The 10815-nt window shown below is 52.9% G+C and overlaps 1 protein-coding gene across 1 annotated transcript; it reads right to left on the reverse strand.

Moving 5' to 3' along the window:
- Window positions 1–1518: 1518 nt before the first annotated feature.
- MRM1 (mitochondrial rRNA methyltransferase 1) lies at window positions 1519–10211 on the reverse strand. Its single transcript, XM_083806848.1, has 5 exons — window positions 9219–10211; window positions 8648–8741; window positions 6646–6766; window positions 2372–2491; window positions 1519–2249 (listed from the first exon to the last, which is right to left on the reverse strand). The coding sequence occupies exons 1-5, from the start codon at window positions 10016–10018 to the stop codon at window positions 2206–2208; spliced, it is 1179 nt and encodes a 392-aa protein (XP_083662974.1). The 5' UTR covers window positions 10019–10211; the 3' UTR covers window positions 1519–2205.
- Window positions 10212–10815: the final 604 nt, after the last annotated feature.

A 10815-nucleotide genomic window follows, 5' to 3' on the forward strand; every position in this document is an offset into this window, starting at 1 on the left:
TCCTGGCAATGTCCCCACGCTCGCCCCACTGACGGAGCCACCATGGACATCAAGGTCTCAAAGTTTTTTGGGTTCAGAAAAGTACCTGCTCCATCGTTACTCACCTGCCTCCTCATTAGGGGAGTAAACCGGCATGGCTACGTGTGGTCTGAGGGTGCACGGCTTTCCCAAACCCAAGCAAACTTAATGAAGTGCCTCATTAAAGTACTGCATAAAGAAATTATTATTTTTTTTAAATGGAGAAACTGCAGTTTGTATGAAATCAGAAAAATAAAATCTATAGATACTTATCTATAGATTAAGAATAGAGCGAAGGCTTTATCCCCATCCCTGCTGCTCAGAAGGAAGGACTCAGCTAGCCCCAAGTGCTGAACCCGTCTTACGAAAAATGAGCAAATCTAAGCCACGGGCACCCTCTGCTGGGGCAGACACGGCTGCATGGTCAGCGCCAGCGGGGAAGGCTTGCCAGCAGCCTCACAGGCCCCTTGCCTTTTCATTTCAGCATTTAAAAAAAAAAAAAAGATACATTCAGCCCATAAAGCAAGCGCTACACACCTGCCCGGCAGCAGTCCACCAGATGTTTTGCTGCTGTTCGGTGAACACTTTCAGACTCAGGCACCGAAGCGCGGCTCGCACTGCAGCAGGCATTTTTTGGGGACTTTGGCTTCTGTCCTTTTGCACAGGAGAGGCCGAAGGGGCAGCCACAGCTCCGGATATGTGCAGCCACGCACCAGGCACCCTCTCCAGCTGCAGCGACGGAAGCGAGCGCTCGACACCCCTGAACGGCAGAAGGTTTCAGCGCGAAGCTGAGCAGGATCCTACCTGCAGGCCAGCCCCTGGCTGGGCGATGCTCCGCGTTTCTCCTAGGCCAGGGAAGTCCCCAGAGCTGCTGCAGCAGCAGAGCGACGTCTCCTGTCCCAGCCCTCGTCCTGTCCCAGCCCTGCAGCCACCACCGCAGCCAGCGCCCTCGGCAAGGCCAGCCAGCCTCTCCCAGGGACACAGCTGAAAAACCCCCACATCCACAGACCGGTTTACAGACTTCATTTAGCTCAAAGGAAAGTCCTAATTAGTCACTCTGAGTGATTTACTTGTTCATTTGGAAGGGGGGAGGGGGGAGACTAAGCTGAATTGTTTGAAATTATCCCTAAAGGGCACTGTAAATTAAGTGTTAATGAGGAATCCTATGCAAAGGGCCACAGTAGCTAAATAAAATAATTAAGGTGCTAAGCGATAACATTCATTTGGTTCTCAATAATTTAGCCAGCCTGGTTTTCAACCAGGATATTTGCAAATGAAACCACCGACACCACTCTCCCCGAACCCACCATGCCATCAGTGGGGACTGTGGTGCTGGGGCAGCTCAGCGTCCAGCTGGATCAGGCCCACCGTGGAAAGAAAAATTCCCCAAATGAAGAGAACAAGCTCCTGAACCCCGTTCCCACCTGAAGGAAGCGCCCCGTTCCACTAATCACACCCAGGGTTTATGTATGACACAAAAAGGATTGATTCGAGTCTCCAAGAAATCTTTACGGACGCTTTATTTCAACGGGCTACATTTTTCCCCACTACAGCTCTTTCGAACAGGTCACGTCCATCCTTGGCGCGGCCGCAGACTTGTGTTACAATCAAATACAACACGCTGTACTTCAGACGTTCAAGCAGCAATACGTAACAGGGAAACTGCCTCGTGAATAAATTGCTATCGAGTAGTCCAAAACCAAACCTGTTTGTCGTCAGCACCCTCCTGGCAGCTAAGGGGGGGGTGCCAACCAAGAACTGGCTCGAAGCTGCAGCCCAAAATCCTCACCACACCCTGAGCAATGTAAGTCCCCTTGCAACAAGCAAGACTTGCAGCCAACACTAGCTATTTTATTGCAAAAAAATGAAGGATTTGGCTGTCTGCTTTTAAAACTTAGCTTTGTCTCCCCTTCCTGACAACCTTTCCCCTAAGGGTGGGAGGTGTTACCTACTGCACGAAGGCATCTGACTCCAGCACTAAGCCAGGGCTCCGGTGGTATTGTGCATCAGCCAAAATACAGGTCGGGCCAACGGGGCTCTCCCTGTATGTTGTAGAGATGGTGAAAAGCCTGGAAAGAGCAATTCCACATCCTCGCTGACAGAAAGCAGCCATGAAACGCCAAGCGGCTTCCCTCCACCAAAGGTCCAGGCTGGATGACCTCCACCATGTGCCACAGGAAAAATCAGTCACTGCCTCAGCTTTTGGCTGCAGATGGAGTGCAGGAGAATACCTGTAGGAAAGTAAAAAAAATAATATTTTAAGAAAAGAAAATCATTCTGAGAGCCTAGATATTTGAGATTTTTAAATACAGCAATTTGGCCTGCTGCCCTTGTGCATTTGAAGTATTTTTACCAGTAGCCACAGAGACGTTCAGCGACTCGATCCCCGGGTGAAGCGCTCTGCCAGGGGGAATGGCCAGCATCCGATGGCACAAGAGCTGCGTCTCCAGGGAAAGTCCGTCGCCTTCATTACCTGCAGAACACAGACACTGCTCAGGTCAGCTCACAGCCGCTGCCACATTCCTTCTTCCCTGTCACGAGTACAGGTCTTGCTAATGCTCTCTCACCACTCAATAACCTCATCAACTCCCACCAAGCAACGGCCAAGAAATACCAGAGACGAGACGGGCACCGTCCCTGCCATCCCTTCCTGGCCCCCTCCAACCTCCCTGGACCTGCTCTCCAGTACCTGCAGTGTTCTCAGTACCGTCACAACACCCCTGCACACCCAGTAAATCACAGAGACTTGTAGCTCGAGTGCAAGAACCCCCCACGCGAGCACCCACGGTGCCAGCGGGCAGCTGCCCACGCACACGGGCTGCCGCCAGAGGCACGAAGCAGACAAGGCCACCGGCCTGCTGTGGCACAGCAAATCCCACGTCCCTATCGACAGTGACAGGCTCAGCCTTTTCAGCGCAGAGTACCACCAGCTGGGTGCAACTTGTGAATGCAGACAGTTTAACCAGAGGCTTCAATTGATTAGTTGTTAAACCATCCAACAGCCCTGATATGTTTGGGCTGATACACTGGTGAAACAGAGTTGAAATCTATCCCAGGTCATTAGTAGTTGTTTGACTCACACTGTCACAAAGGGAAATGGAAAGGGAGAGGCTTTAAACAATCCTATGTGCAGACAAGTGAAAATGCAGAAGACCACAGACCTCCCAGCCCGCTCAGCTCCCCAAAGACTTCTTCCACATTCATTATTTAGAGCTACACAGACAGCTCCACGGCTGCAGGCATACCTGGCTCATTTCAAAGACGTGCTCGCCCTCTAACAAACCAGGCTCAGCATGCTGGATGCCAAACATTCCCCTTCGACAGCCAGACCCCGGGGCCCAGCTGAACCCCAGACTCACCCAGGGCGGCACCACAGGGCACATGCTGCCTGCAGGGGCTTCTGCACACTACGTGTGCGACCAGCGCTGACACCACGGCCTCGCTCAGCTCACCTCCACTCATCTGAGGTTTAACAGCATCACAGATGCTTTAGGCACTGTCCCTGCCACTGGAGACTCGCTCCTCCATAAGGCAAATGAGCTCCTTGCTGGGCTGAGTTGCCACAAAGTTCCTCCCTTGGTGTCTGCTTACGGCTCTTCCCCAGCAGGTCCCGTGCCCGGCCTCTACGTATTTATCTGTGTGAGACCTCCTCCGGCACGACACAGGGAGTGCCGTTATTGCCATGTCACAGACTGGACGCTGAGGCCCAGTCTCACGTTTTGCTGGCTGATCTAACAGGCAAGATGCACTCCGTGTAAGGAAAAGCATGCATTTGATAATGCACCTGGCATCACCTTCCCATATAAAATAAGCAAGAGCACCCTTTCGCTGGGGTGAAGGAACCTTCAGAAAAACAAAATCCCATCCTACCCGTTCTTTTCTTGCTGCTTTAAGCCAGCAGAGCAGCCAAGGCACGGCCGAGGGATCCGAGGCCACCTGGGAGGCCTGGGTGACACAGGGGACCGAAGCCAGGGCTCCCACAGCCTGACCTGCCTTCATCACTAGGCTGTGGCTCTCTAGGGATGCTCCAAGGAAATAAAAATATATACATTAACCTACTTCTGCCTGATTCAACACAGGAAAGTTTTAGATCTTACAGCACTATTTGTCTCCTGAGCCTCTCAAAACCACATTCTCACGGGGCTCTCCAACTGGGACAGCAGCTATTAGCAGAGGTGCCACAGTTCCTGGAGCAATCCCCTCCTCTCCCTGATAAGGGCCTTACGATTCCTAATAAAGGCAGCAATTTTGCTTCCAGCTTTTATAAAGCTTTTTATGGCTCTAGCTGCTTAAAATAATTAGGACCTATAAATTCAGTGCAAAAAGACTTGCACAGACTGCGACACGGGGGAGGGAGCATCGACTAAATCAGACAGAACCCTAGTTTATACTGGTGAACAAAACGCTTCCCACTTCAGACCTTTGGCTTCGATCTCATAGTTTTGTCTCCCAGTGACAGTCCACCTGGCATTGTCCCTCTTAATTATTCGGTAATGCTTGTCCCCATGTAGTACTGCAGTACTGCCCAGGATTTGGTCTGGTGCTCAAAGGAGCCTGCAATGATAATGCACCACCCCTCGCCTTCACACTCCGACTTGCCGTATGGGATCAGACTCACGCTCCTAACGCTCCCGCTCCTCCAAGCCACACAACACACTTTGCACCACAGCGCACGAAAGCCTCTGAGCTTGGCTGAAACGACAGAACAGGAGTTTCCCTGCCCCTCCTGCAATTCACGCCAGGGTAGCAACCGCAGTTTTTGGCGCAGGATGCCCAAGGGCAGGCAGAAGGGGCTGTGCTGAGGAAGGTGCGCGACGAGCAGCTTGATAAAACCAGCAGTTCCACGAACAGCCTTAAAACCCAAGCTGAAGACTGGATGCGTAAGAAGAACAAACTACCCAGCAACTCTTCTCCCCTGGACATCTAAGTGCTCCCAACTTGTCCCCGTTCACACAAGGCTTCCAGTCTGAAGGGCACCCAGCTCCCCAGCCACCTCAGGCAACGACTCTAGCGCAGACAACATTAACCTGGGCTGTCCAAACCATTCTCTTCCAAGCCAGCGAGGATGCCAGGGGGGTGAATTCAAGTCTGCAAATGCTTAACTTACAAGACAATCTATGCAATGCTCGCTACCATGCTAATATATCTTTGCTGCTCTCTATTTGTGGCTGCAGGTACGCTACATATTCAGATCTAGGATGTTTCTTCAAACAGCCCCAGCATCAGACAACTGTAATGTTCAATTTTCTTTTCAGTGAAGAGTTAGTGCTCAGCAGAGAGTTGAAATCATTACTGCTGCAAGGTCTGGGAGCTCTCCTTATGCATCTACCCATCAGCCTCCAATCTCCCTTGACAAAAGGATATTTGGACTTTTTCCTGGAGAAATCTCTCATAATTCAAGGTAATGACACCACTGCCACTTTCACCCCCTTCCTTTCTCTTGGTGTTGCCGCTGTTTCTGGGATGCATTTCTTCGTGGTCCATCAGCATCGCTGCCAGCCTCCCCATCCCCTTTATAATATAGCTTCACACATCTTGTAGAGATGCCAGATTTGCTGCATTGTCTTGTCAGTATTTCTAGGAGTTCAATAAACATTTTAATTAAAGGAATGTCTTCTGAGCCAAGAAAACCGCAGCACGGGGCAGGATTACAGCCCCTTGATGGCTCGTCGCCAGCACGACACCACTTCCAAGTGTAAAAGCTCAAACCAGCTTCGTGCCAGGTGACAGACACAAAGCGGGGACCAAGGGATGGCCACACAAGGGTGCCTAGAGCAGCACTCCTGGGTGAATTCCTCTCTCTGGCTGCCACAGGGTCATCACTCCCCTTCTCTTCACCTTCTGGCAGGCTACACAACCCAAACTCTGCCTACAAAAGACAGCACCCTTTGCAAGTTTCACAGCACACAGGTCGGGCAGGGAGGAGGTTAAACCCACCCTTCCTACCTGCGCTGCAGTGGCCAGCAGTTCCTGCCTTCTCGCAGGCATACAAAAGCAGCCACAGACTGATCTCGGCGGTGGTCTCTGCCACAAAGCCCGGCCTTTTGTTCAGACCATCCCCAACATCATCTCCTCATCTCCAGACCTGAGCACAGAGACATGTTCCTGCCCTTTAAAGAGAAATCACGACAGAGCAAAGACACAGGACGGCTCACCATCGCAGCCTCAGAACAGCAAAAGCAGACACATACCTCCCGGGTCTCTCTCACCCAGGCCTGCGGTTCACCAACACGGAAAATCCATGTTCAGGACCCCACAACAGGACCAACAGCACCGCAGAACGCAATGCAAAACAACGTGCTGTGGTTGCACTGACCCAGTCCTGTCCTGCTACTGAGAACTGCCACGTAGTCCCTCTGCAGTTATTAAACTCCCTGTTCATCTGCACGAACTGTTTTGTTCTTTACAGTTCCTACTGGGAAACTTCCAGGCCCCCCCCTTCTTCTTGGCCTCTGTTTTATTTGCCCACAGATCATGCTGGTGCTTCTTGCTCAGCTTTTCTTTTCCAGACCAAAGCGGAACAGGATGTAACAGACCTGAAACTAGCTTAGGGGATGAAATGCTACCCTGATTAGCTCCTCACACACGCACTTCCACCAAGCCCAAAGCTCTGCCAATTGACAATACCTATTACTATGATAGTGGGTTTATTCCACCGAAATTCCAAGCAACTGATGACAGGAACATTTTCCACCTCTTCAGGCTTGCTCACCGTTCCCACAACTTCCCAGCCTTCTGTAGCTTTAGCCTGAGAACAGGAAAGGAAATACATGGTAAAAACAACAGCAACTTTTCAAGCTTAAAAAGAAAGTAAGATATGTACATAACCACATAAATGTTTCGGACTTCCAGTTAAGCTGACTGGCCTTTTGACATCCCTTGAATTTTTACCACCAAAGTCCTACTAGTACCAGGACATGAACCCTGAATGAAGAAAATGAACAAAACAAACCAAAACCAGGTTATTTTCCTTCTGTTGTTTGTTCCAGTTTATCAAGCAAACAAAAAGCAGCTGAAAAGCCTTTTCTGCCAGTACAACAGCTCTAGGAGGGTTTTTGGCAGAAAAGCATACAGGAAGAGTAGTGTTAAACAAATCAGCATAATGCTAATGAACAGAGCAATGTGGCACAAGTTCTCAAGCGCAGCCTCAGCCATCAGAAGCCCCCAGAAACGTTTTCAAACACAAAAACACGTTTTTCAACCTGGATGCCAAAAATCAGCTCATATAAAAAGCAGGGCACTCAACACTCAGTGCTTCACATAAACAGAGAACCAGCCTTCCCTCCCTCACCCTAGTCAAAAGAACCTTAATTATTTGTCTTAGAAATCCATTTTAACAATAAAAGAGCTGCTGCTTCTTGCCAGCTTCATTTCCTGTGAAGCTGGCGCTTTTTACATTAAGTTCTATCAAATTTACACCAGCCAGGCAATGCCAAGGGTGAGGCCGGTGAATCTGGGTCCAATTAAATGAACTGCTGCAATGGCTCCAAATGTTAATAATTCAGGCTTTACAGTAACAAAGTGATTCTTCCAGCTGTTTCAATTAAATATCAATGTACTTTATGCGCCTTTCATTTCATCATCCTCTAGAGCTCCGACTGCCACACACCTCCTGTACAGCTGAACACCGGTTTTCTAGCACCAAGTGGGAAGAGTCCAGGCTTACCCCTGCGTGGAACCTGACAAGCTCCTCCTCAAAGGGACAGAGGCACACAGCTACCCCAAGAGTGCAGACCAGGTGCTTCTGTCCCTCTACGGATCCAAAGCTTCTTCCCTCCCACACCTTGCTGGACCCTCCAGCCCCACCGCTGCACCGATCTGGGGCATCCCACGCAAACAGGGGAAGGCAGAGGTGAGCCTGCGGCTCCTCGCTCCCTGGCCAGACTCACCCAGCCACATGCAGGCATGCAGGGCAGCATTCAGCTGGTTCCCAGCCCGGCCAGGGCACAGGGCACCTCCACAAGAAGTCAGGGCAGTTGTGCGGCGCTGTAACAGGGATGGACTCACACTGCCAATTCAAGGCAACTCTCCTGTGTTTGTTTCAGCTCAAATCACATTTTCGCATGTGCATTCCCCTTTTGCATTCTGCAAAGGCCCTTATTTCACCTCGCAGCATAGGTACAGGCAAAAAAAAATAAAAAGCTTTCCAGCAGCTCACATCCAGCCCTGATTTCTCCTCGCTCCCCTGCTCTAAAGGCTGCCCAATGCTGCCATCGTGTGCCAGGCTCTGGGACACTGCCTCTGTGTGCACTGGGAAAGACCTGCTGCAGGCAGCAGCCCCAGCCCTGGTCCCCACGGACAGACAGGGAGACAGACCCCATCTTACCGAGTCGCAGGACAGACCTGCTGCTACCCTGCCAGCACCATCCTCCGGAAAGGACCCACAACACAGAGCAGCCATCCCACCCGACCCGACACAACCAGACTGCGGGTGCACAGCCATCAGAGAGGTCCTACAGCACAGACCACCGGTAGCGAACAGGAACGCAGAGCAGGAGAACAGAACGCTGCAAATATTTGAGTCTTCTTTCTGTACCACCTTTCTGTTCAGCACATGCAATATTTGAGGTTTCCCGTATATATGCTACGCTAAAATACTGGAAGGAAAAAAAAACGTGGATCATTCTACCTTCAAAAAGCTCCGGAGATCATCTGTGCTGTAGACGTCAAAGACTTCCATAGCTCCAGAGCTAGCTTTGCTCACTGTCGGAGTCAAGGGGCAGCTGCAAGGGAAAAAAAGAAAGGAAAAGTTTCATATGATAGCAAAAGAGGAAAACCAGGAGGATTTTTGCTTCTGTATTTCCTTCTCTTGCCTGTGCAGCAGGCAATTCCATCTAGCCTGCAAAAGATCTCGTTCGCTATACGGATGTATTTTCCTATAGAGAATAGGAGGGCTCAAAAATTAACCCAAGAGATAAGTTGCAGCAGTTCTGTGCACGGCTGGACAATTAAAACACAAAATTGGTTTTTTAAAAGAGGTACCCAGGGAGGTTCTCTACCAGCCTGGAACACGACATCCCGGAGCCTCCCTGCAGAGCGCAACGCAGAGCAGTAACTGCTCAAATCCACTTCTCAAGCTCAGTCTTAGAAAGCCCTCTAAAGAAGCTGCTGAGCAATGCAGGCTTGAAAGCTCTTCGGGATCCAGCAGGAAAAGAAAGAGAAAACCCAAGCACTGACGAAGCAGACAACCAAACCCGTACCTGTTCCTCTGGCTGGTCACCACTCTGTCCACCCCCAAGAAGTAGGCAGAGCGCAACAGCGCACCCAGGTTCATGGGATCCTGGATCTGCTCCAGCACCAGCCAAACCAGCTGTCGGTTCGGGCTCTCTTCATCCCCCAAATCGGGCTTCTCAGCTTCCTCCAAACTCTTGAAGCGGAGAGGGGTGGCCTCTAAACAAACCCCCTGGTGGACCCGACCCCTGCACAGCGCATCCAGCTCTCTCCTCCCGACGCGGTGCACAGGCACCCCCCGGGCTGAGGCCTGAAGGACAAACTCGCTCATGACGAGCCGCTGAGAGCCGGCGCTCTCCTTGAGGAACAACCTGAACGGGTCCCTTCTCGACTGCGAGAGGGCCAGGGCACAGGGCGCGATGCCGAACAGGATCTCCGAGCCTCTCGTCCTCTCGATGGGCAGCGGCTTCCCTTCCAGCCTCCTCCTGGGCTTTGGGAAGTCGCTCCCCAGCCAGCCCCGGCCCCCCTGCCCTGCTGCCGCAGCCCCCCTGGGTCCCCTCTCGCAAGCTTTGGACCCCGGCCGGCTCTGGGGGTCCGGACCCGCGCGTGTCCGTGGGGAGCCGCAGGCGTCGCCCCCTGCCTCAGCCACCCCTCGCAGGGCCGCAGCTGGAAGCTGAGCGCCTGGGGAAGGCCCTTGCCCACCACCCACCAGCCGGCAGGGCCACGGGGGCCGCCTGTCCCGCGTGGGGCCGTGCCCCCCCGCCCCGAGCCGGGCAGCGGGCGCCAGCCTGGCGGCCCCCCGGCGGAGGCCCCTCAGCGCTTGCTCCATGGCCGCCCACGGGGCGAGCGCTGCGTGGGGTGGGGGGTAAAAAACACGGGAGCCAGCCCCAGAGGCAGCGCGGGCGGCGTGGGCACGGGGAGGAACCCCACACAGCGCCACACCGCCCGGGGAAGGGCCGCCGGCACGCGTGGGCCCGGCCCCGCCGCTTCCGTGCAGGCGGCGGGCGGCGGAGCGGCCCCGCACCACAGCGCCGCGGGGCGGCCGGCGGGGGCACCGTGGCCGGGCCCGCCCCCTGACAGGGCCGTAATTAAGGCACGGAGCCGTTCCTCTCATTAACGCCTCTCATTAGGGCAGCAGCCGGCCCGGGCCGCAGCCTGGTGCCGCCGCAGCCTCGCTGGCCCCGGGGCGTTTCTCTCAGGGCCCGCTGCTAGAGGCTGAAAGCACCCGCGGCCTATGGAAGCCAGCCCAGGGGCAGCCGATCAGCTGGAAATTCACGTTCCCTGGGCGAAATCCTGGCCTATTTCCCCCCTGACACAGTAACTGCAGCACGCTTTTCTTGACAGGGAAAAGAAACGGCTCCAGCAGCGCATCTTGGGGCCCCGCTTCGGCCTGGAACTTCACACCAGGCCGCTGACGCACAAAACACGGCTCTTAAATCTCTTACCGATTAAGAGATATTAACTAAAATCATCTTTTTCCTGTTGTCTTCCAAAGCCAAGCGCACTCGTTCTTCCCACACCCAAAATGAGAGCTGAGATCGGTCACCAGAGATCACCATGTGCCAGAGAACATTTCCTAGAGATGCAGCAATTTTGTCGTAACTGATGACATTTATTATATGACAA

This window comes from Anser anser (genome assembly GCF_964211835.1).
Source record: "Anser anser genome assembly, chromosome: 20".
Taxonomy (NCBI): domain Eukaryota; kingdom Metazoa; phylum Chordata; class Aves; order Anseriformes; family Anatidae; genus Anser; species Anser anser.

Excerpts from the sequence above, each read along its gene's own strand:
- MRM1 (XM_083806848.1), bottom strand. The coding sequence starts at position 10,018 with ATGGAGCAAGCGCTGAGGGGCCTCCGCCGGGGGGCCGCCAGGCTGGCG. Across the intron at positions 2,492-6,645 it reads ACCCACTATCATAGTAATAG|GTAATGAAGGCGACGGACTT; the intron begins GTATTGTCAATT and ends TGTGTTCTGCAG. Across the intron at positions 2,250-2,371 it reads GAACGTCTCTGTGGCTACTG|GTATTCTCCTGCACTCCATC; the intron begins GTAAAAATACTT and ends ACTTTCCTACAG.